Genomic DNA, 26,688 nt, shown 5'->3' on the forward strand with positions numbered 1-26,688 from the left:
GTCCTTTGTAACAGAGAAATTAGATGCAACACCTGAAAGGTCACTAAATATGAATGGTGATGCTGTCCAGGTAGAAGCAGGAGAGCAGAAAACAGGATAAGATGGAATCATCTAGTCAGCTGACCCAGAAATAAGCATATTTGGCAGACAGACATACTTAGTAATTTAATGGAAATGTGACAGAAGTACTTAAGGTGCTCACTAGAATAGCTAAGTGTCTCAGCATCAGATTCCTATCAATATAATGAAATGACAAAATTGTTCAAGGTGAAGTTTAAGGCTGAAGGTCCAGATCACTGACTTTTAAATCCATATTGAAAATCAGAACTGGGTATAAATCAGGATTATAAAACTCATACTAAAGAGGGACTATCAGAAACATATCAAAGATGGTTAACACCTTAGGTATAGAGTCAAAGTGGGTCAGATTCCAGACTCAGAGTTAAACTACTCTTTTACAAAACCTATTACTTGCAATACTTGGTTAGACTCAAAGTTAAATTACTCTTTTTCTGAAATCTAACCCCTGTAATGTGCAGCACATCAGGTAAAAAATCCCAAAACCCCGAAACCCCAGGTATCATTGTGGGATACCACAGGCAACACAGGGAAGGGACTGCAGCTATTATCACCAGCAGATACAGCACCCAGAGCTCTACAATTAATCTGACATCAGCAGTTTAAGTTGCCAAGAAGCCACGAAGGAAAACAGAATGAAGTGGAATAGCCTGTTTATACTGTGGATTAAATTTTTGAATAAACAAATTGGAAGTGCCTGTGCCTTTTGGAAAGCTGACTTGAAGAAGGAATAATGTAATCTTACAAGAAAAATAATGGAAAAATATGGTGCTCAGACACCTTGATGAGTAGGATTTTTCCCTAGTCACTCAAGTTTTAGGAAAAGCAACAGCAGACTGCAGCTACACAGTGGAAAAGTCCAAGTATACAAAAGAAAGGCAAGACCCAGCAATAGGAATGAGGCTTGGAGTTAGATTACTAGCTGTTGTTAGTCAAGCTGTTTACCTTACTCTTGGTTTGCTCACAGACCCAAAGACAGCTAGTTGATTGCTAGTCCCAGTAAACTGCAATGAAGGGAGCACAGGTTTTCTCACTTCTGAGGATGTTGCCATCATTGTTATTGGCTCAGTCCTCCTTCTAGGATTTGTCTTTCTCTCTGGTCACTGCTGACACATGCCCAGGCAGAACCCTGCCTAGATATCCCCAATACACCGATGTACTGTACCTACTAGCCAGTATTAATGCCAGCTGTTCCAATATCTGCATCTTCCACCAGACACTTGCTGCATTCTGCCATCGGTCACTCACTTTGTTTTCCTCCATATGTATTTTAAGTAGCAGCAAATGTAATGCTGCACTTCTGTTAATTAAGCCCAGAGAAGGAAATGACACCAGTAACTCCAGTCCCAATGGCTGGGTTTCTCTCAGTGTGGCTCCCCCTCCACCCAAGCACAGCCACGGTGCATTCATTCTGCGCTCTGGTGCCCATCAGGCACTTCGGCTCCTTAATTGCCTCACACGCACAGACCGCGTGCACTCACATTCCAAATGCTACCAGCCTCATTAGTTCCGTTCACACTTCATTTCTCCATGTGAGGCATTCAAAGGTTTCACAATCTGCATATCTTCCTTTTAAGATGTCACAGAGCTCTTCTGCAGACCTTTGAGGGATTAACGAGCAAGATGTCTCCATTTTATTAATTAGCTGCTTCTCAGCCATACTCCACAGCTCTCTACTAGTTCAGCAGCTCAGCTACAGTAATTAGACAACCTACTTTTCAGTCTTCCATAACACTGCCTTAGAGAGAAAGTCTGACTGTTCCTAAGACTGTGGTATTTTCTGGCAATTATTAGACATCTCCTGAATGACTAATAGAGAAATCCTGCTTTCTGTATTATTCACTGCAGCATTACATCTCCCCAGTCTCATGCACTCTGCTGTCAATATGTGCCATCACTGGCACTCGAGTGTCCAGATGTTATCTGAAAGATTCTTTATTTGCATCGTTCAGACATAACAGTCATAAAGAATGACCCCCTCAGAATCAGAGTTGCAAGTAACAAGGGTAGTGTTACTTCTTATTTTGCAATACTTCTCAAACAGGAACAAAATCAAGCCAACAAACACATGCTGTCTCTGCTTCATGCAATGGAAGGCTTGCTTGTATGTCTGAGCCCACAATTTTTTTAGCTACCTGTAGCTCATGTATTCACAGTACCTGGCATGCAGAAATCTAAAGAATATAAAATGGCCTCTTTTTTTTAACATGGCAGTCAATCATAATTAATATTGTGCAGTGAGTACAACTACAAGGGAAAAAAATCTCTTAAATTGCACTTACTTACTTTACTTGCTAAAATATTTCCTTGAAATACCAAATAGTGTCCATGGTGAATAGCCCTCCAGATGCCATAGCAATCCTACTGCTTGCTATCTTGTCTATTTATCTACATTACCAAGCTACTCATTTAGGCCAAGCTGTGGCTTCTTTCATCTCTCCAAAACCAAGCACATAGACTTAAGAGGACATGCTGTTTCTAAGTGGAACAAACACACCTTCAACTTAACACTTGAAAGCAGTAAAACAAAATGTTTTTCCCTTCCCAAGAGGCAACGAGAAGCAATGCCAGGGTCTGACAGACTGTTATGAGCTGTATGAGCTGTGCATACACTGCTGAGTAAGTCCATCCCAGAGTAGAGTATGTCGGCAGCATGGATATGTACAGACACAGCTGGCCAGATCTGAAGCTCCTGCTGCCTGTCTCCAAATATGCCTCCAAAGGCTGTAGATCAAGAAAGGCCTGGGATGTGCACTCACCAGGACCCTTGGTCTTGTCTGGATGAATGAGGTGTCCAGGACTAAGGTCCACCACAGACAACACTTATTCCTGTAGCTCCCATGGTTTGTATCAGTCCCTGCCACTGTATCCCAGATAAAAAGCGGGCTAACCCTTTAAGACAGGGTGACTTCTTCCTTCCATGTGATCAGTAAGGCATTGCAGAATGATGATTATATTATGTCCTCCCTAGTAGAGAAGAACTAACAAGTCTACTTAGCTATCAGTGTTAAGAGAACCTGTTGAACTGTTTGTTCAAGGAAAGTTGAAACACTTCAACATTATCTTGGTTTTCTAACATGCAGCTTGCAGAATTGCCCTTTACGTTGCCTAACACACAGAGACACACGCATGCAAACAGTGTGTTATGTGCAGTTTATGCATTTAATTAGACAACTGTGAACACGAAGTTTGGATTTTTTCAGCATGGATGTAAGAGGGAAATGAACATGGAATGTCAGTTATCCACAGAGCTTCCATAATTCAGAGAGGTAAGGCTTTACAGACACGTCAGAAATAGTGCCAGAGTGTGCCAAATATCTGTTTGAAGTATTTTATATTAATTAAACTGTTCCACAAGAAAGCAGTGACTTCACTGTCTTCACTTCTTAGTTTGGTAGAGTGATGGACTTTGAACTATCCTACACTTAAAACCCCACTTCAATCACTCATGCATTGATGTGTTTGCTTAGACAGATGATGAATAAATTTTCCACTACCAGCTGTCCAAGTTCACTGTTAGTTAGCACTTAGCTAACCTTAGCTCACTAAGGTTAACACACCTTTTAAGATGAACTGCAAGAAACAAATGCCAACAAATATAAAACATGCAATTACTTCAGTTATATCTGTCTCTTATTTTGTTTCAGCTATAGAATTCTCCACCTGGGAATTCTCCCCAGCCCTTACTCCCTGGAGCCAGTATTATCAGGGCAAATGGTACACATCCACATCCTGAGCACTCAGGTCTATGAAAATATGTAACACTCTTATCCCAAGTAACTGAATGGTTAAACACAAGGAACTAGGATTCTGCCGGCTACTGTCAGCAGATATTATGACAGCAAGAGAGAGAGCTCCCTTGGAAAACAGCTCCATAAAATGGAATGAACTCTGTTGAAAACTTAAGACCACTGTAAACCTCCTGCTTTTCCTCTTGAGGTGCCAAGTGCATTGCTCTGACTGCCTGCAGTATAAACAGATAGCTATTTAGAAACTTGTATAAAATAAAATTCCAAAGCAAAACACTCCAGCAATTCTCTGTGAGCCGTTCATCATCTGGTGGGAGGCTGCAAGACTACGGATGGCAGGTGTCAGACGCGCTGAGTAACGCCTGCCTGAGGAGCGCTCGGGTGCTCCGGCAGTGAAAAGCTCCGAAGTGGTGCAGAGAGCAGGAAGGCTCAGATCCAGAAGGATCTCTTTGTGTATTTCAGTCTTTTTTCAGATATCCAAAAAGCCATATAAAGCATGAGTCAAGCATATAGAGAAACATAAACCTACAGCTGGCATGCTTCATTTAGGAATATACGTATGTTGGCAGTTTTCCTTCTCCTCACTTAGGGTCGAGTCAGCCAATCTGTTAAACACTTAACTAGCTTTGATGGACACAAACCTTCAGGACAGATTTAAAGTTAAGCCTGTACTTTATTGCCCTTAGGAAATGCACCTAATCATGAAACAATGCCTGACAATGAACTTAAAATGAAATCCATAAACTTCATGCAATAAAAAAAGGTAGTGAAATCTTCTGAAAGGGAATTAAAAATCCAGCCAGCTCAAGCTCACATCTCATCAAGCACAAAGCCAGTCGCTTTTCAGGCTAAGTACTTCTTCTGGCACTAGAGTTCAAATCTCAGGTGAATAAAGGTCCTGGCTATGGCAAGCATTAAAAAAAAACCAAAAAAATCCAAACAAAACTTTTTTATTTATTATTATTCAGAATGACAATCTTGTTGTCAAGCACTCAGTTCTGTCATGCTGGCTATTGCCACAGTAATGAAAGCATGTTGTGCCTTGATGACACAGCTCTTCCCCTGTCCATTTTATCAAGCAGTGAAGAGAAAATAATTGAAAAAGAGAAGGTCTCTGGTCTTCTGGGTATGTTTCACACTGTGCGTGTCAATGCAAGGCTGAAGCCTCATGCCTCCAGGCAGGCATGGCACTCACCCTGCTGCCAGGGCTCTCAGGACATTGATAAACTCTTGATATCGTTTAAATCAGAAACCAAACATTCCTCTTCACAACACACATTAAAAAACCGTGCACAACGTAATTTCTGCAAAACTTTACACTGCTGATCAGAAACTTCTAAGATAATCAGACACAGCATATACTTCAGATTCTTCCTAGATCCTCAAACATATGAATGCTACCATGACCCCTTCATCACTGAGGTTATCATTGTGGTATGCCATGAAAAAATCAAACCTCAGGAGACTGTACAGAGCTTCAGTCTATGGTCAGGAGCCAGAATCAGGTGTAAGAAGGTGAGATTCAGGATTAAATATCCCAGCTGCGTCCTGTTGAAGGATGATGGGATGATCTGTGCAAATGTTAAACCAAACATAGTTCTTACCTAAGTACTTGAGCTTCAGAAAACATCTGCTAATGGTCTTGCAGCTCCTTTGCCTTTCACGCTTCATTATGCCCAACTCAGAATGCTTCATGCACGGCAGAACAGCTGACCTTTTTCTTCCCTGAATATACTGGAGTTACTAATATGGAGCAGTTCTTTCTTACTAAGATGTAAATGCATTCATGACTGGCCAGAACACATAGAAACAAGAGGACTTTGGGTTTTCCTAAATCTCAGATTGCAATAAAACAAAGGAATTTCAGAAATGAACTTTCCCAGTACCTTACAATGAGTTTAATGCTGTGTTCTGGAAGGTTTATACTCCTGAATCTGATCAAAAGCAGCACTGGGAGGTGGTGGTGGTACCCTTTTTAAACACACAGCACAACAAAGGAATCCAGATCAGAACTTCTGATCATTGTGATGTTCCAGTGTCATTCTGTAATAGTTACTAGAGTGTCAGAACTCTACTCCTGACAGATCTCATTTGCAGGCAAAACTCTTACTGTTACTACAGAAAACACGCAAGCTGGTAAAAGGAGAAAAATCATTGGCAATTGTTTACCAAGCTAGCTGAAACATTTGCTTTCCAATTAGGATTTAAACATGCTGACAATTCAGTAGCAGCCAGGAGACAGATGATAAGGGAGGGTTTAATGAAGTGACCCTTTCCAGCCTGAATGCAGCTTCCTGTGCAACAACTGTTACTGGGCAAGGGCTGGTTTCACCCACAAAGAACTAACTTTCCCTGGTAATAGTTAAACAGCATCACAGTAGGCTTTGGCCCTTTAATTGTTTAATTGCTTTTTTTGTTGAATGCCAACAAGTCCCATTCACACCACATAATCTAAGGAGATCTTAGGAACAGTACAACAGCTACAGTTTTGGATATTTTAATCATAGCATTTTGTTGCTCTTCTTGGAAAAAGATGTGAAAGTCAGCACAGACAGTAAGGAACTGGCAAAAACCTCATAGAGCCTCTGCCCAGGAAATAATTTTGACTCATAGTTTTTGTCAAGCCAGTTATCATCCCTTATAGATAATTATCACTGTACTGAAGACTGAAATTGAAAAACACAGAACAAAAGAAACTATACTGGCGCTGTGTGTTTGTCCTCTAGATGCATAAGGGGTGTCATGCTTTCAGAGCTGAGCAAACAAATTTTGGTATCAAAGCAGTTTTGTTTGGGTGGGGTTTTTGTCCCTTTAATCCCTATACACACATTGTTCTTATGATAAAAATCAGGAACTTAAACCAGCAAATGCCTGTGTTGATACTGTAACATTCATTAACCTACCACATACCTCTATGTATTTGCACTGCTTTATCTCTTTTTTATACATAAATTGTGTATCATTAGCAGTTATCTGCACAGCAGCTGCCAAAGAAATAATAGGACAAACTTAAATACCTATTCTTTCTTCAACCTTTCTAAAGTAACCTGGTCAACCTGAGTCCAGCCAACATTCCAGAGGCCCTATCTCAGACAGCTTTTGTAGGAAGTGTCACTGGCATGTACATGCCTACACCCTGTCCAGGTCAGTCTATTATCTTTTATGCCTCCAGTCCCGCTTTCTTTTCCCCAGTAACTGCCAGATCCATATTCACTTCACAAAACATAACTGAAAATCTTGAGAACACAAATCTTGCATTATTCTCAAATAAGAGAATGGGCTTTCAATTCATCTGCAGACATCTGCAGAGGATCAAAGCATGTATTCCAGAAGCCTATAGAAAAACAGGTAAAAATACTTACCTGTAGCACTGATTTGGGAATAATTTAGTCAAATTCATGCAAACATATGAGACCTGTGCATTTTAATGAACTGAAAAGAGCTAAAATCCTGCGCAACCGTTTTTAAAAGAACAGATTTATTCTAAAGATCCTTCACAAACATAAAAAAAAAATATTCTGATGTTCTGCAGGATATGCACAGCATGTGAGAGTCCTGAATATTTGATCATTTCACCTGGAAATTCCTTCACCAATCAAAAGGCAAGTAGTTTCCTCACCTGCAAACTTAGATTTGCCCAGGAACCTTGCTGTTGTAGGGCAGCAGGCTCACAGAGAAGAATCTGCTTTTAAAGGCTGCAAAAACGCCCCTTTAAAAAAAAAAAGCTTTACTATAGGTAGACCTCACTTCCCTTCTCAGGAAGGAGGCAGTTTAACCAAAGCCCCACTGAATTTAAGATACAGTTAACTCTAAAACAAGAACAGGAGTAAACTTACAGATTCAAAGTGAAGGACAGAGAAATCCCATGGTGCAACTGCTGTCCCGCAAGGCAGCCAGTCACCTTTTTTATCTTCAGTACCAAAATCTTTTGATAAAACCCAAAGCAACTCCCAGAATGGTAAAGCAGGAGTTCCTGCATGTTCCTTCTCTGGCCTGACAGAAGCCACCTTGGTTGGAAGAGGGTCAACAAAGAGGTCTCTCAGCCCCTGGGAGCCCTCGTTGGGTCTGCAAATACAAGAAACTGAATGGAAAGCTGCAACATAACATCAGTAAGGGTCCATGGCAGAAACAGGTCACAGCCTGGTACGTGTCCTCCTACCACATGTTCTGGAGTCTGGTTAATGGGACACTGTCAAGGAAACGTCAGGCACCCAGAAGCAGCTGGGAAGCTCATGGGAGAAGGACTCGGTGCTGAACAGGAAGACACCTGCCTCTACAGTTTGCTCAAATGCTCACAAGGGACCACCACATGTGCTAGGGAAACACAGCAATGCCCACCCACCCTCCAGCCGCACTCACAGAAGTACCTGGGGATTTTAGACTTTCCATTCCTTATTCTGAGTTCAGTAACCTGCAATAAATTAATATAATGTACTTTGCAATACAGAGAAATGAAATTTTTGAATGCAGTTGATATAAGACCAGTCCAGCTCACTAGTCAAGATTATACAAACTGGCCAAGCGGGAGCTGAAGCTATCAACTGGCAGGCTGAAGCCAGCCTGCTCACTGATCTGTCATATGGTGCCAAACAGAAAGGATTATGGCTGAGTTCCTCCTACCTTTCTCTTACCAGCAGTACTTGTTTCACTTTTTCTCTATTTGGCTACTCATTTACCTTTTTTATTTGTAAGGAAGAGTAGATTAAGCATCCAAGAATTATTTTGGCCAGTATTTTACAGTTTCCTTTATGAAATAAAACCCTTCACCAATTGCTTCATCAGATCTTCCTTGCCTTAAAATTAGTTTACTTGCACCACTGTTATCAACAGAACATATCTAGTTTTCTTCTCAAAGACAATACATTTTTCATTCTGTTAAAAATATATATAAACCTCTGACTTCATTTAATCAAAGCAAAGAGAAAGCTGAACTATCATGTCAATTTCTAAGGCATTTACTAATACTGATTGAGGTCCAAAGTGATTTCATGTCTTCTGACAAAGATCTCTGTGGAGATCATAGAGGGCAATTCTTAAAATCACTTTTATTTTCAGATGTATCTTTACTGCAGTTTATTTGTACAGGCACAGCATTTTATAAAGGATTGGATTGGATTAAATAGCAAGCAAGACATTTCTCCATTATTTCAAGGGAAAGAGAAAAAACCAGTATTGCCTGGAAAAGTTCTCTGAGTGATTTACTGATTTCCTTTCTTACATTCTCAGTCCCACTTGGAAGTTTTCCTCCTCATGTATCTGGACCCCTCACTGTCGATTGCTTCATAGAGGTCCTTTTTATTCTCTGCTGTTGCATGCAAATAACCAAGGTAGGCCACACAGAGGCTAATTGCTATCAGTCCAAACGCCATCACAGGTTTGTTCTGACAAGAAAAAAAATGTGGTAAATGTTTTTAGTCAAAACATTTTTCATTAAACTCAAACATTACATTCCTCTATGTCAGCTTAGAAACTGAACTGTAAACTATTGTGACATCTGCAAAAAATCATCACTGCCTTCTTGCAGACTGAATTTTCCGACAGCAAAAGGAATTCCCTTTGAAAAAGAAGATTCTTTCTGGAGACAGAGCAGCACACTGCCCAGTACTCTCTATTTTGCTGGCTGGAAATGGTGACTGAGTATAAATGAACCAGACAAAACCAATTACTGAAGGTCTCCACTACAAACTTTTAACAGAATTCATCTGGATATTCTACTGGGACAATGCACTCTGGTCCTGCTTGATTACAATCCTCTAAACGACACTTTGTATTCTTATCACAAAATCCACTTTTATTCAATCTATACTTATTATATGCACAAAATTTCACTCATTTCTGGGTTCTGCAAATGCAGACAAAACCCGAATATCATCAACTTAATTATAAAAGCAAGAAAAAGGAAAATCTAAAATACTGAAAAGCTACCAAAAATCAATTCAGTTCATACCAAAAAAGTTTGCATTCTATGATTTGTTCCCTTTTAAATATTAAAAACAACAAAACCCCTGTTGTTTTTATTACTTAAAAGTAATATTATTTAACCTGTGAAATTACATGGGTAATATACCTCTAAACAGGTCTCTCTGAAAACAACTTGGCTAGGTGCAAAAGAATCAGACAATATAGCAATGAAATAAAAGCTGCAACAAGCATTGTAATGTTCTGTGCTCTCCATAGTCAAGAGTGAAAAAAAGTAAAAATATTTTTAGTTACATTTCTGAGTGGTTTGCATAACAAGAGATGGTTATATAATGCCCAGAGAATTGTAATGATCACTTCAAAGCAACTGTATCTCTTCAAGCATATTTAGTTTCTCTCAGAACGACTGTCTTACAGGCTTAATGAAAAGCTCTGGGTTCACAGCTCGGAAAAGCATAGTTGTCTGAACACTCCTCAGTCCTGGTTTTCTCTCTTTGGGTGTTTCATTTTCATTCGGAGGTTTGGTGGAAGACATGTTGCTTAATGTTGAACACTTCCTAGAAGTAGAATGAAAAACAGGTGGAATTTCTGTAAAAAACCTGGAAGAGCTGCATTCACTGAATGCAAATTCACACTCGGTTTGTCTTACAGCATCAATTTTAGCTGGTGTAAATATTACTGATCACCCCTGGTGTCACCTAACATTCCCAGCTTGCACACACTTATTTTTGATCTTGTTAATTTTGTGCATCCTAAAATTAACCTTAGGAAATTCACATCGTCATACAGCAAATCTAAATCTCCTGATAATGGGCTTAGGGTTTTTCACTTGCCTTTGGCTAATGCTTTAGCTACCTGTGGACCAAACAGCATCAGTCTTCAGACCACTGGCTAAAAAGACAATCGTAGGAAAAAGTCTTCTACAAAAAACGTTCTCCATGACAGGCCAGCCCAAGCACCACTGTAGTGCAGTCACTTTAGCCACCCACCCCAGCAGGCCCAGCACTCAGGTCTCACTTCTGCACTCACAGGGCAAATGCCTTGGGTTCAAAATGAAAGAGGGGAAATTTAAGCTACTTAGCATATGCAAGAAATTCTTTATTCTGCTGGTGGTGAGGCACTGGAACAGGCTGCCCAGAGAAGCTGTGGATGCCCCATCCCTGCAAGCGTTCAAGGCCAGGCTGGATGGGGCTTATGAGCACCCTGGTCGTGTGGAAGGCGTCCGTGTCCCTGGCAGGGGCGTTGGAACGAGATGATTTTTAACCCAAAGATGATTTTTTTCCAACCCAAACCATTCTATGACCACCTGAGCAAAGGTGGAAAAACTCGCCCTCGGCTACCCCTGATTACTGAGGGGCAGGGGAGACACGGGCGCTGGGGATCCCCTAGGAAGGGAAGGGCAGCGCAAGGACAGTCGCACAATCCCATTCTGGGCGGAGAGGGGGCTCCAGGCGCCGCCACCGGGACGAAGGGGGCAGTTTGGCCCCAGTTTGGAAGAGCCCAGCGGGAACTCCCGGGACACCGGGAACCTCCCGGCCCTTCCACCGCCTCGCGCGGCAACCCCCCCCCTTACTCACGGTTCGCAGCCAGCGGCACCTCCCCGCGGGGCGGGGCTGCGCCTGCGCGCTGGCGCCCCCTCCCGGGCGGAGGCCGGCGGCGCGGGCCGGGGGGGCGGAGGGGGGAGCGGGTCCCGCCCCCGCCCCGCCCCGCTCCTCCTCTCCCCTCATCCGTGTGGCGGCGGGAGGAGTTGTGTTTGTTGAGGGCTGTGGAACTGTTTGCCCGAGTCATACAGCCATCAAGGCTAGAAGAGAGCTTTAAGGTCATCCGGTACAACCGTCCACCCGACACTACCACTGTAACCCATAAGCACTAAATCACCCAGCTCTAGATCCAGATGCCTCTTGAGCACCTGCAGGGATAGTGACTGCACCGCTTCCCAGGGAAATACTTCAGCGCCTGACCACCCTAACAGTGAAGAATCTTTTTCTAATGTCTAATCTAAACGTCCCCTCTCTCAGTTCAAGGCCGTTCCCTCTAGTCCAGTCACCGCAGGCACGGCAGAAGAGACCGGCCCCAAAAACCTGCCAGGGAGTTGTGGAGAGGGATGAAGGCCCCCTCAGCCTCCTCTTCTTGACACTAAACAACCCCAGCTCCCTCGGCTGTTCCTCATAAGACATGTTTTCTAGACCTTTCAAGAGCCTTCTTGCCGTTTGCTGGCCACACTCCAGCACTTCGATGCGCTTTTTAAAGTGAAGGGCACAGAAGACAACGCAGCATTCCAAAATAATAAGTGGGAGATAAGGGGAGGAGGTGGCTGGATCAGACGGGCCCTTCCCTGCTGGGCCCGCTCCTAGCACCTGGCCATGGTCACAGCCAGTCCTGCCTTCATCCTCTCCTCAGCCTCCCTGCAGGACTGACAGACGCTGTGGAGGTTCCCTTTTAGCTGTGTCATCTCGAGGCTGAACAGGCCCTGCTCCCTCAGCCTTTCCTTGTAAGAGAGATGCTGAAGTCCCTAAGTCATCTTTCTTTCCTTCCACTGGACTCGCTCCAGGAGCTCCATATCTTTGTTGTAACTGAGGAGCCCAGAACTGGTTGATCCCAAGTGCTGGAATGAGAAAGATTCATGTGGAGACAGTCTCTGGAGTACAGTTGGCTGAGCAGGAAAATATGCTACAATTTAAGTGTCCAACTTCTGTTGTGTAGATCCAAACCCAAGATTTTGGGTGTCTAGAAACTCCTGGTTATGTAAATGCTGCTGTGTGATGTTTTGTTTCCTTTTATTTGTAAACAGTAAAATTAATAAAATTTCTTGAAGTCCAGAGGAAACAAAGCCCATGTGGTTGCTTCTGACTGCTTGTGCCTCCCTTTCTGCCTTCAATGCCATCGGGCAGTTTCAGCCACATCATAAAGTAGGGGAGAAAATTAAAATTTTGGAAAAAACAATACCTGTAGGGAAGGGAGGGACACAGATCAGCGCTCCCTTAGGTAACTAGCAGGCAGAACCGAGATGTGATAGACAGTATTACAGTTTTAGCAGCAGTGAGCTGCTGGATTAGCACACGTAGCTCTGGACTCACCAGCCCTGGCTCACACTCCTCTGTACCTGGAGGGTGAGTGAGAGCACTTGGTGGAGTGTCTGCTTATTGCAGCCAGGGAGGCAGGAGGGAACAAACAGAAGTCTTGGCCAGCAGTGGCTGAACACAAGCTGGCAGTGTGTCCAAATGGCCAAGAAAACCAGTGGCATCCTGGCTTGGATCAGCAATAGTATGGCCAGCAGGACCAGGGCAGTGATTGTCCCTCTCTGCTTGGCCCTGGTGAGGCCACACCTTGAGTGCTGTGTGCAGCTCTGGGCCCCCTCACTACAAGAGGGACACTGAGGTGCTGGAGCATGTCCAGAGAAGGGCAACAAAGCTGGGAAAGGGTTTGGAGCACAAGTCCCATGAGGAGACACTGAGGGAGCTGGGGGTTTTCAGCCTGGAGGAGAGGTGGCTCAGGAGGGACCTTATTGTCCTGTACAACTGCCTGAAAGGAGGTTGTAGTGAGGTGAGGGTTGATCACTTCTCCTAAGTAACAACTGACAGGACAAGAGGAAATGGTCTCACGTTGCACTGGGGAAGTTTGGATTGGGAAAATTTCTCCACTGAAAGGGCAATCTGGCATTGGAACAAGCTGCCCAGGAATGGCTCAAAAGGCATGTGAATGTGGCAGTTGTGGATATGGTTTAGTGGTGGAAACAGTCACCCTAGGTGTACAGTGGGACTTGATAATCTTAGAAATAATTTCCAACCTTAATGATTCTATAATTCTATGAAATGTAGAGGTATCCATCCAGGCTCACAGAGCTTCTTGTTCCATGTTTTTATTCTGCAGTAATCAAACTGCCTTTTTTTTCTTTTTGCCTTTTTTTTTTTAAATACAGCAGAGTAATTATAAATTGCAGGTTAACTTTTCATGTCTAAATCCAGATGGAGTATCTAAATTTTTTTTTCTTGTTGTGAGCAAATATAATGAGGTGAGAAAAATAATAGGGAAATAAGTTTAGGTGTCAGGAGAGGATTGAGTGGTATGTCTGGGGTTTGTGTCAACAATTAATTCACAACATACCATCTGCTAATCTGGTAGCTATTGTTTTGGTGGCATATGCCACGCAGCTGATTTTGTTTGGAAACTATTGAGTAGAAAATCTGAGTGATGCTGCTTTTGTTTGTTTTCATATTTGTCTAATTGAAAGAAGCCAATGCGAGGTTTTTGCAAGAGCTTGGTTTTTGGGAAGGTAGCTTGGTTTTCTTGAGGGGAAGAGGGATGTTTTACTGTAATATAGGAGATATTCTGCATACAGCTCCCAAGCAATTTTTCCCCCCACGTTTTGGAAGCCAAAAGAATGACATCAACAGAGAGAAAGCACTCTCACTTATTGGCCCATGTACCCTTTCCCAGAAAATACACCACCCATGCAGATAAAAATTCTGATCCAAAGTCGGCCAGGGACATGACAGTTTTTTCCAGATTTTGGTAGGATGGGTTTGTGCCAGAACACATTTGCAATATATTGGTGGCAAGGATTGTTAGGTCGCTGCTAGTTCTCTAGCACTTCCCATCTTATAAAGGACAGGTAGGGCCCAGGCATCACTGACAGGGGCAGGTCCTACACTGTACAGAAAACACCACTGGCTGAAGAGAATATATTCTCCATGTGAAGAGCTGCAGGATAAGGCTTTGTGTGTAAAAAGAGAAGCAGAGAGGGATATAGAAACAGGCTTAGGCTTTGATGTGAATGCTGGTACTTGGCATATGTTAAGCATGTGCCAACTAACCAGATTAACTGTGCAGTGATGAAAAGCTTAGACTGCTTACTGTTTCTAGTTTTGCTTTATGACTGTGGGAAAGTGTTGTATGTTATCTTTAATGTGAATATTATGTTCCTATCATCTGACCCCAAAGGATGTTGAAACATTCATTCCATTAAGTCTTATGCAGTTGTTTGGTATATTTTGTGGGAGAGGCTTTATAAAAGTGTAGAATAGTAAACATCTGTGGCATTTCTGAGTCACCCATCCTCTTAATATCCGAGTATCTCTCCTGAAAAGAAATCACACAAAACCCCTTCCTTTTCTAAACCTGAGCCTGTTACTGAGATTTATTTTCCTTTCAACTAAATTCCTTTGGGATTCTGCATTCAGCATTGTGCTTTGTGCCACAGCCATTCACAACCTAACAGCAATTTCTGCTTTTCTTGAGGCTCACATGCCCTTATCGTTTGAGCTGCAGAGGAGCCTCTGCAGAGAGCAGAGCGCAGCCGGCGCTGTGCCCCGCAGCCGCGGTTAGCGTGCGACAGCCGCCTGGAGCGGGGCGGGGAGCGGCACCGTGCCTCCTGCCCCGGCTGGCTGACCTCACAGCTCCTGCTTGTTTCAACTACTGCACAAGAACAGAGCTTCACATTGTCTTCGGAATAAAGATAGGGTGCCTCAAGTACTGATAAGATTATCCTTGCTTTAGAGACACAGAGCTGTTGTGGGCTGAAAAAAATATTTTAGCAACTACACTGGAACTTCAGCACTGATATGACTTGTAGTGAGAGGGGCAACTACCATCACATGTTTGAGTTTTGATATATGAATGTGAAATTCACTTTTTAAAATTATTTTTAAATGTTTTAAGCACCATGAGTTTCACAATATTTTAATTTGAATTGACAACTGGGACTTTTTTTTGTTTTGTGCTGAACAAATCTGGGGGAGAAGGGAAAGCAAAAATTAGTAATTAGAAGTACTTTTCCCCTCCTTGCTCAAAGCTAATGATGAGAGTAATCGCTGTTGCACTGAGGCATGTGGAGCAGTATGGCTATATTAAGGACATAAATGCATAAGAAACAAACAGACCAGCTAGACAGGGGTGGCATTGAGGGTATTGAGGGTTTTCTGCGTGGTTGTTGCTCTGCTCATGTCAGTCTCAAGAGTCCTTATGCTGATTTTCAGCAGCTTTTGCTCCTTTGTGTTGTTCCCATTGAAAGAAAGCTGTTTTCAGACAGCAGCATGCACTGTTTGGGACCCTACCACTTACAATCCCAAACAGTTTTAAGGCAATATGCTTTTTAAAACCAAGACTCTTCTGTGTTTCATAACATTATTTGTATGTCTTCCGTAATACTTGTTAGCCAGCCCTTCTCTGTGAGACAAAACAAATCACTCAGCCGTGCTTTCCAGCAAAGATTAAAGCAATTGTTGTTCTTCAAACACTGATCAAGCTTATAAATTTTTTCAGCTGAATTCAGTATGGAAGGAAAAAGGCACTTTGTATGGTTCTACTTTCATTTTTGAGTGGGTAAATTGGTTCTGACTGGGAACAGAATATCAAAACTCAAAGCATCCCCTCTAGAAAGAAAAGGTGGTTTCTACTACAAAAGAAGAGCAGAGAAACATATGCAGCACTGAATTTTCTCACTACAACAATGTACAGCCAGATACCTTACATGGGGTTTAAAGACAAATTTGAGCTAAGACTGCATCTTCAAAAAGGAAGGGCAAGGGGAGACCTCTTTTCACTTGTAATTGCTCTGGACTTCTTTGCATGCAATGTCATAATTGCTCAGCTTTGCAGTATGCCAGTTTTGTTCCCTGGTCAATTGCCAGAAAAAAAAAAAGTTTATTTTTTAGTCTAATATGAGCAGGGCAATGCAGTTGGGAAGGCAGTTGGAAGTGGAGGCACAGACCAGGACTAACCTCTGCCGCTGACACCAGGACTCCCAATCAGTTTAAGCTGTGAGAACTTAAAATCCTTTCTAATGTAGGCACGCTTTCTAATCTCAGGCAGGGAACACAGCTCCTAAGAAGACTACAGAGGGTAGAAATTTCACAGTTTCAACAGAACACACTCTGTTGTAAGGGAATCTGACACACAGCATTCTGGAACTCTTCAGATTTTCTGCACCTTACAGTTGTCTTTCAGTATATAGATAACACCACACAGAATAATAGAATCATTAAGGTTAGAAAATACCTCCAGATCATAGATCCTGAGAGGAGCTCAGCTGGTTAGAGCATGGTGCTGATAACACTGAAGTTGTGGCTTCAATCCCTGTATGGGCCATTTACTCAAGAGCTGGACTTGATGATCCTTGTGGTCCCTTCTGGTTTCTGTGATCTGTGAATCCAGTGTCTGACAGAACACTGCCATGCTGTTATAAATGAGAAGCTTGACTAGGCCAATATTCAAGCAGCAATCAATTTATTAATTAATATGGTAAGTATGAGCAATACAGCGCTGGGTACAGTGGGGGAAGTTTTCCCTCCAACTGCACACTGATAGTTGAGGCTTACAGGTATTTATAGGGGTACTCATAAGCTTTCTCAGCAGTTTCTATTGCCATTTTTTACATCACAATTCTATACACTATTGTGATTTAGTTTTTCTCAGGATGTATACCAGAAAGGAGTATCCCCAGATGGTGGTGGTCCGGTTTCTGAAAGAAGGAAGAAGTATCCCATCTGGTGAGGTCCAGTTGTCCAGATGTGGGTCCACCTTTTGATTGCCAGGACTATAAATCTCATAACAGTGATGTCCAGCTTCCCTTGGCTGAAACTATTAATCTTAAAGTTGATGTTCATCTTCCTTTCTCAAGCTGCTTTTCACTGTTTTGTTAAGGCGTGAGATAAGCATATTTCCTTTTTATATATTCTAAAGCTATAGTTTCAAAGATCCTTACTACAAGCAATATTCTAAAATTATACTTCAAAAGGTTATTATTGCAAAACTCTTTAAGGCTTAACTACAAGCAGAAAATTCCTGTCAAAAAGCAACATCCTTAACGCTTTAATTCAAATGCTCCTAAATCAACTTAAGACTTATAAAGGTTAATTGCAAACAAAAGATAGGTTCAGAGACCTTCTTCCATGCTTTACTTTCCTCAGTTATTATTAGAATTCGCCTTTATAACTGTCCCATGGTCGGTTTCCACACATATTACAACCACAAATACACACGTTGCCTGTATGTACCTGACACAAAACACAGCTTTGTATTTCACAATGCCAATTAAACCATAGCACTAAATGCCATGTCCAGTCACTTCTTAAACACTTCCAGGGATGGAAGTGTTGATTGTTGAACCTTATAAAATTGGCTTCAGCCCATTGATCCAGCTTGTCCAGATCCCTCTGCAGATCCTTCCTGTCCTCAAGTAGAGGGCCTCAACACTCCCACTCAACTTAGTGTCATCCACAGCCTTTCTGAGGGTGCATTCTATCCCCCTGTTCAAATCATTAGTGAAGATGTTGAACAGGGCTGGCCCCAATACTGATTCCTGTGGGACACCATTAGTGACTGGATGCCAAATGGATGCAGCGCCGTTCACCACCATTCTCTGAACCTGGCCACTCAGCCAGTTTTAAACCAGGACAGGAATGTGCCTGTCCAAGCCATGGGCTGCCAGCTTTTCCAGGTGAATGCCCTGGGAAACAGTTTCAAAGGCTTTGCTGAAGGTCAGGTCACAGCCTTTCCCTCATCCACTGGGTGGGTCACCTGGTCATAAAAGGAGATGAGGTTGGTAAGGTAGGACCTGTCTTCCCTACCTCCAGGCTGGCTGGGTCTGATCTCCTGGTTGTCCTGTACATACTGAATGATGACACGAGATGTTCTGCTCCATAACCTTCTCCAGCACTGAGATCAAGCTGACTGCTCTGTAGTTTCCTGGATCCCCCTTCCAACCCTTCTTGTAGATGAGTCACACTGGCCAACCTCCATCCCACTGAGACCTCCCTAGTTAGTCAGGGCTCATGACAAGTGATGGAGAGGGGCTCGGCAAGCTCTTCAGCTCCCTCGCTACCCTTGGGTGAATTCCATCTGATCCCACAGACCTGTGAGGGTCCAAATGGCTCAGCAGTCCACCAGCTACTTCCTCTTGGAGTGCAGGGGGTCTATTCTGCTCCCTGTTCCTGACTACTAGCTCAGGGGACTGGTTGCCCAGAGGATCTCTGGTCTTTCTGTTGAAGACTGAAGCAAAGAAGGCATCAAGTACTACAGCCTTCTCCTCATCTTTGGTTACAGTGTTCCCCTCTGCAGCCAGTAAAAGATGGATATTTTCCTTGGCCCTTTTTTTGTTGTTAATGTATTTGTAAAACCACTTTTTATTATCCTTCACAGCAGTGGCCAAATCAAATTCTAGCTGAGCTTTTGCCTTATTTTTATTCTTCATAACCTAATGACATCCTTGTGCACTTCTTGAGTTTTCTGCCTCTTGTTCCAAAGGTCACAAACTCTTTTTTCCCTGAGTTTCAGTAAAAGCTCCCTATTCAGTTAGGCCAGTTTTCTTCCATACCAGCTCATCTTCCAGCACATGGCAATGGCCTGCTCCTAGACCTCTGAGATTTCCTTCTTAAAATATGTCCAACCTTCCTGGATCCCTTTGTTTTTAAGGGCTGTTTCCCAAGGGACTCTGTGAACCAGTGTCCTGAGCAGACCGAAGTCCATGCTCTGGAAGTCCAAGGTAGAGGCTTTGGTGATCCCCCTTTCTTATTTCACCAAGGACCAGAAATTATTATTTTGTGGTTGGGGTGCACAGGATGGCCACTGACCACCACACCTCCCACCAGCCCTTCTCTGTCAGCAAGCAGCAGGTCTAGCAGAGCGCTGCCCTGGCAAGCTCCCTTACCAGCTGTGTCAGGGAGCTACCTTCCACACACTCCAGGAGCTTCCTAGACTGCCTGCTCTCCACTGTGATGAGCTGCCAGCAGATATCTGGGAAGCTTTGCATTACCTGCAGGCCAGCTCCAAGCTCTGGCACCTTTAGCCACCCTCTGAAGGCATCAGCTTCTCTGGGGGCAGTACCAAGGTGCAGGTTCAGGCACATGTGTAGGGATGTGTGATAGTTTCCTCTCTGTAAAACTACCAAACATTCACATGTAATTCCCAGATAAAAGCCACAGTAAATTTGAGCTAATTAAATTATACTATGAATAAATTAGAGTGTGAATAATTCATTTAAGAGGCAAGGAGTTCAGTCTTTCTGCATATTTTGTAATGTTGCTCAGCAGAACAGCTACATCCTAGGTAAAATTGGCCACCAAAGCTCTGATATGAGATGCATAAGGCAGGGCATAAACACTTATTCCATTGCTTAGTTATTGAGAGTAAAGTTCTAGGCTTCCTGTGGGGAGCGGTTCAGCTGTGTAGGCCAGTGTGGGTACTGATTAGCATGTACAGTAAACAAAACACATTTCAATTAAAAAAACCCAGGCTTCACTTGCTTGGGAAAACCACTGTATGCTAAAATTCTAAGAGAAAGGCTTTTCTGAGCATTTGTGTAATGTATTGTTGGGAGAATATGTGTGTTTTGTGGACAGCTGACTTGCCCAGGAGAACACAAAATGCAGATCTGATGTAAAATGTCAAGAGCAAACGGTGTGAGTTAAGGCTCACAGCATACATGCCTTCAGGCTGTGCTACTATGAAAACACAGAGTGCAGCATCTGAGCTGATGCCAATGGGTGCTCAAAAGAGATGCAGATAAATCCTACAACTTCAAATAAATGCCAGTTTCCTCATATCTTTCTGATGATACAAGCTGCTTTATGGTTCTGGTTTGAGCTGTGTGCCAGCAGAGATGATCAGGTTGCACTCATTTAGTTTGTATTACCTAGGAGATAAGCAGTTCCCATTTCCCAGGCATAAAATAGTAACTCCCTTTCTCAGAAATGAGCTGTTGATTGTTAATTCCACAAGAAAGCTGGGATCCAGCTGTAATCATTCACTGGGACACAGGTAAGTTAGATTTTCTTGTTATAAAATACAGTTTCACTGAATGAGAAGTTGATTTTCTAACATTAAATAGGACTGATAGTAGCCTCATGCAAGTGTCCCATCAGCCAACATAAGCCATGGATATAATCTGCTTTTTGTTGCACTATTGCAGCTTCATAATATTACAGAGTTAAATGCCAGTGACAATTTATTGTCCAAGTGGAAATCTTTTGATTTTGTCAATTCTTTTTATTATTTTACAAGTTGACTAAGGTGTGACAATAGTAACAGTAGCCTGAATGCAGCAATAATATTTATTAATGTTGAAGATCATTTGCTGTGGAGGGAGATTTTTGTTTACATCAGGAAAGCATGGTAGTGATGGGTTATCTGTTTGGCATGAAGGTGATGAGAAATGAAGTTGTAGTCATGTAGGTGAGATAGGAATATCATGGCTTTAAAAATTAAATAATTTTGGCTACTTCTGAGCTTAATTTTTTAAAAATACATTATTTACCAAGTAACAAAGAAAACAGTGAACTGTTTCTGCCCTGTCAAAAACCATTCATTGCTGCAGAGAAGAGACCATAGCAATTAGCAGCTGGCAAAGCATTACATTCAGCAGCTGCTGGTTTTTTAAGTGATGTTTGTGGTTTCCCTAAATACAAAACAAGATGGGATTTTGCCATAGTTTACAAGTTGTATTTTCAGGAAAGTGAATGTTTGGCAACTAAGATCCTGGAGCACAGGAAAAAAAGGAGATTTGTCCCAAGCCACTGCAGAAACCCATGTGAAAGTCAGATGTAAAGCCAAATCAATCAGCTCCAGTATTGTGCTAAATCACCAGCTGAGCCCTCTTCCATCTAGTGTTTCCTTTTCCTTCCTGTAGTTGGTTGACAAATAAGTATTTAGGCTAATGTCTTTACATACCACATGTCTATTTTAAGCCCTATTTATTTCTGCTTTTAATATCACAGTAGTTAGGGGTTTATCTCCCAGTGGACCAAAGAGCTTATTTCTTGCTCCAAGGAGTTAAAAGTTGATAATAGGCATGGAACTGTGAGAGGTTAGAATCAGCAAGCTAAGGCAGGTGAAAGCAAGGGACTGGGCTATGAGAGCTCTGCCTCTGATGTGCTGAGTGATGCTGGATAAGCCACATCTGCCCCTTGACAGCACAGGTTTTCTCTGTCTAGATTGGCAATGTTTGTAGGAGAGGATGCCCTTTCCCCATTACATGTTAATGAAGGGTTCATATCAATGAATTTCATTCTAAAGTATCTACAGTGTGTACTTTTTGTCTGCACATGAGAAGAGTAAGCTATTGCCAGTATGTTTACCTCTGCCATTTGGGGGCCTCTCCTTCCTCTGGAAGCACCTGAAGGATGAAATAGTGGGAAAGTTTTGGCTCACATCAGCCTTAGAATCATGGGCTTTGCTGCACTACCAATGACTAGCAGTGGTCATGGCAGAAGTGAACAGCTTGGCCAGGACACAGACCCAGGAGGGCTATGTTTGCTCAGGGGTTGTCATGTTCCACCTGGCTTGTTTTTGAAGAGCCTTAAAAAATGAGTGTCAATACTACATTAATGTTAGAACTTTACTTACTTAATAAAAAGAGGTGAGTTTTCTGAAGAAGGCAAAGTTAATAATTGTTTTCTGTTTTCTCTTGCTGCCTCTCTCATAAGGACCTGGAGATCACCGTGGCACGCTCAGCACTGAACAAGAAGCAAAGTCATTGCAAGGTTAGTGACTTGCAGCAAGTTTTTCAGCTCCTATTGCAGATGTGCAATAGTTTGCACAGCTGGCACATGTGCAGCTTGGTAATGTGACTTTGAATCAAATGGTACTGTTCCTTGGTGTTCCCAGGAGGATTCCTGAATCCCTCCTCTTCTCTAGTAGAGCACTGAGTAATGAGAGCAGCATGCTGAGGGGACTAGTGGAGCTTCCATCAGCTTAAGAATAGACTGAACTGCCAGGAACAGTTTCTGCACAATTAAGCCTTTTTAGGGCCAGAGAACAAAGCAAATCGGTGTTTCTCAGCCTGTGGACCTCACACCTATGGTAGTCAGTAAGGAAGTAGTAGGCACTTCATGAAACAGACTCAGCAACCATAAAATGGATGCATGCCTCCTTATATCAACAAACAGAAAAGACAAGGGCAAAAAGCAGTTACTAAATGAACACCTGAAGATAAGCTTCATTATTTGTTTGGTTGTTTATGGAAACCATTGTGCCAGTACTTGTTTTTTATTTTCCTCATAACACTGAGAGGATCCTTGGTGTTTGGGAAGAAAAAAGGTGCTGTGATGATGTTTTGATTGAAGTGTAAAGAATAAAGGAGAGAATGGACTCTAAAGATTGTTACCAGCTCTGCTTTTTTATGGTCCTATATCCTATGTGATTTCTACTTCTGCTCTCTTCTTTATCATGTTTTGTCACTATTTATGGTTCTCTTTCTTCCTGTTATTAAAAATAAATAAATAAATAAAGATAAGTTGTAGGTGCAGCAAATACTCCCCAGCAATGTTTAGATCAGAAAAAAGAGCTCTTCCATCTCTCAGACTGGGAGGATAATTTAGCTTGCTTGTACAGAATTGATAGATCCACTGTTCAGAGGCTTGTGTTCTTTCTCTTACTTTTCACTGTTCCATCTCCATTTCCCAAAATACTGTGCCTTCTTCCTGTAATTTGCCAGCTCTTTGAGCTCCACGTTGCCTGCCCTTTGTGCCTCTAACACTTAGGATGCTTCCCCACTTCCCCTCCTGTTATTCAGTTTGTTCTTGCATTTTCTTACTTTCCTGTCACTGCCTTCTGCCTGCCATTTTCCTCCACACAAAAATACCTTTTCTGCTTTTAAAGTAATTAAATTAGCAGAGCTGATTGAAATCTAGGTAAAGTAATTCTCTGAGCACTGTGCTTTTCAATGGATGCATTACTCAATGCACATTAGCCAACCTCCTGTAGGCATCAGTGAACGACAGAAATTAATATTTGATGAATATATTCAACAACAGTAGCATTATTCAAACACTTTACTCAATAAAGTACATTCAGCACACTCAGAAGTTAATGGTGCATTCAGGTTACTCTGTTTGCTCAGCAGAACATGTGCCCAACCCCAAGGGGGAAAATCAAGTCACTGATATATGTGAGGGAAACAGAATGGGAAGCCTTTTCTGGTCATTTGTGCCTCTCATGAGCAGGACAAAGTGTATGTGTATGTTGGTGGGGGTGTTTAAATCCCATATAGCGAATAAAGGATGGATGTGATGAGGAAGAGAGATTATTTGCTCTATTTCCTGACTGGCAAATCTTGTTTTCATGCTTACCACTCACACTTCAGCTAGTAATGAGAAAAACAAATCAACATATTGCTAATCTTCTGCTTTTGTTCCAGCTGGGGTATGCATGTGTATATTGAGCAGAGGGTTGAAGTAAGTCTAACCACAAATCCCTGCTTTTCACTTCTTGCTCCATTTAATGTTTCCTTGAGTACTTGGTGCAAATAACCTATCTTCTACTGTTTAACTCTTTCTAATGCCTCCTTGGTAATTTCCAGTAGAGGCCAAGTCTCTTTTGTGGTCTTTATGTCCACAGTGCCAAGGGAATCCCCCTTTAATGCTTTTGTAACTTTCTTAAAACTTTGAGTATATTCATTTTTAGCTTCAGCATTGGACATTACCCGACACAAATTGATGTCATCTACATTTCCCACAATCTACTCAATTTCTTTAGCTAGCTTCCCTTCTTGACTCCCTTTGTTTCTTTCTGCACAACATGAACCTTCTCCAGATTCTAAGGCTAAAATCTCTCCTTGGTTGCAAGGATTTGGATCACACTTTTCCTCTCTTGTCCTTACATTAGCCAGAATATAATTTTGCTAAAGCATCATGCCCCAACACTACTCAGCGTCTCCTGGCATGTGTACTGCCACTTCTTGAAGTGTTAACAAAATACCACAGTCATATTTTTCCTACTGCCCAGCTATGTGCTTACTAAATGATTTTTCTTTTTTCATTGTCTGAATCCTCACCTTGCTCTGAATTTCATACAGCCCACTTAATGCGTCTTCTCTAGCCTGAGCTAACTTGACCCCTCATCAGTCTTGTGCCTGTGCTGTCCCATAAATCAATTCTCTCTTGTTTACCTGTTGAGTAACTCCTTGTCTTTGAAGTCCATTTTCATTTTTTTTTCATTCCATGTGTTCTTTGCAACGCTTCAGTGAATTAATTGTATTTTCAAAGGATGCAAAAGCATCAGTTAACATCCACATCTATAGCAACAGTGGTCATAAAGCAAACATAACCTTTCCAAAGCACATTTGCAGCTCCTTTGAACAGGGGAGCTGTGCTAGTTACAAACAATTCTACAAAAGAGGCTCTATGGTCCTTTAGGTTTGAAGCTGAAGGTTGTTCTCTACAGCCATTTCTCGTTATCAAGTTAAGGCTGCAACTGGAAAAAATATAACCAAAGTTCTGCAGACCTCTGGCTGCAGAAGCACTGTGGGCCACAAGACCTGCCCTGCAGTCCTTCAATAAATTTTAGTTTCTCTTCAACCGAGCACACTGACCAGGAACCACTTTCAGTTCTGTGGAATCCCTGATGCCTCATTACTAAACATCTAGGTAACAGAATGTGTTGCTCTCTTGCAAATTAGCTTTGCAGGAATTTCATCCCTGCAGTCATCTGTCTGGCAGGAATTTGCCCCTTGCACAGGATCTGTTGACTTTAGTCAAATTCCTGGCCCCTGTTTTCTTTGGTCAGGACTTCTTACTCTCCTTTATATTGTTCTTCTCAATGTGGGATTGGCAAAGAAAGTGTAAAGTTGTTCTTTTCTAATTCCTCCTCCTGCTCAGTTAAGGAAGTAGCAGCTCAGCTTTGGGAAAAGGAGACCTTAAGGTAAATTTCTCAATCTGTATTTAGGTATAACCACAGCCTGATTTCCACCAGTGTTGTTTCCCATTGATTTTTGTGCCTTGCTGGTGACCCAGCATATCTTTCATTTCCGTTCACCTGGAGGCTCAGAACTGGTGTAACTCCAACCATGGATTGATAGGTGGAATGAGGCTTTTTTACTTTAGAAAAGGATGGTGCACTTATTGTGGCCACCAGCAAAAGCCCCCTTGCAACCACGCTTGTTTTACATGGAATAACAAAATCCAGAATTCCCTCCAACAGTCCATGTGCACATCTTAAAGCCTTAGAAGAGGCCTCTTAGGCTTTCCTTCAAATCTCCACAGGACAGCTCATCCACAAGATGCACGTGCACGCGCTAACATTGCTCAGTGAATGCTTTTTTTCTTTGCCTGTGATTTATTACATAGTGGAGTGTTCATGTTTGCTGTTCAGCTCCTTTGAGACTGTTGTGACTGTGTATGCTTATTTAGAAGGCATTAAAGCCTTGAAGCTCATGTCTTCAAAAGTTTGATTTAAACTTCTGCTTGAACTCTGTTTGTGGAAGGCAGGAATAGCTCTTTAATGAAAAAGTAACCACACTGCCAAACATATTTAAAAGCATAGGAGCATATGTCTGAAAGGATATAAGCTGGTATTTCCCTGTTGTCTTTTTATAAAGGAGTAGCTTGGTAACCATTCTTGGCAGTATAAATCAGGAATATATTAATTTCTGCAGCTGTCCCTCAGCACCTCAAGCTAGAGCTCTAATGGAATATCCAAGTAACCTTGCTTCCCTGCAGAAGCCTGACCATGGGCAGAGGTCATGAAGGGCTGCAGAACTGAGGGACAGCAAAAGAAGCACTGAGCTTTCCATGTGTGTTGAGCCTTACAGAATCACAGAATCATTTAAGTCAAAAAAGACCTCCAAGATTGAGTCCCACCTTTGACTGATGCCCACCTCATGGTCAACTAGACCATGGCACTAAATGCCTCATGCAGTTATTTCTAGAACACCTTGAAGGGGTGGTGACCCCACCACCTTCCTGGGCAGCCCAGTCCAATGCCTGAATACCTTTTTTTCCATGGAGCTTTGTGATGCTGTGGCCTGATCACTACTCAAACTTGCCCGCAGATGAACTTGTTCATTCCATCAGCAGTACCTACAGCTACAGCAGGGTCAGTGGGATTTGTGTGTGACCCTGCAGCCACAGAGGGGTACATTTTCTCTCCTGCTAGGCAGAGCTTGCAGAAGCAGAAGTTGCCATGAGGACATTAAATGACATAACACATGGAAACTTGTGATTTCTGTCCT

General features: G+C 42.4%; 1 protein-coding gene across 1 annotated transcript; it reads right to left on the reverse strand.

The window, feature by feature from the left end:
* Positions 1 to 8,857: 8,857 nt before the first annotated feature.
* On the reverse strand, positions 8,858 to 11,382 carry SMIM8 (small integral membrane protein 8). Its single transcript, XM_030944579.1, has 3 exons — positions 11,324 to 11,382; positions 10,162 to 10,303; positions 8,858 to 9,208 (listed from the first exon to the last, which is right to left on the reverse strand). Exons 2-3 carry the CDS (start codon positions 10,279 to 10,281, stop codon positions 9,050 to 9,052), a joined length of 279 nt encoding a protein of 92 aa, XP_030800439.1. The 5' UTR covers positions 10,282 to 10,303; positions 11,324 to 11,382; the 3' UTR covers positions 8,858 to 9,049.
* Positions 11,383 to 26,688: the final 15,306 nt, after the last annotated feature.

This window comes from Camarhynchus parvulus, chromosome 3 (assembly GCF_901933205.1).
Source record: "Camarhynchus parvulus chromosome 3, STF_HiC, whole genome shotgun sequence".
Classification (NCBI taxonomy): domain Eukaryota; kingdom Metazoa; phylum Chordata; class Aves; order Passeriformes; family Thraupidae; genus Camarhynchus; species Camarhynchus parvulus.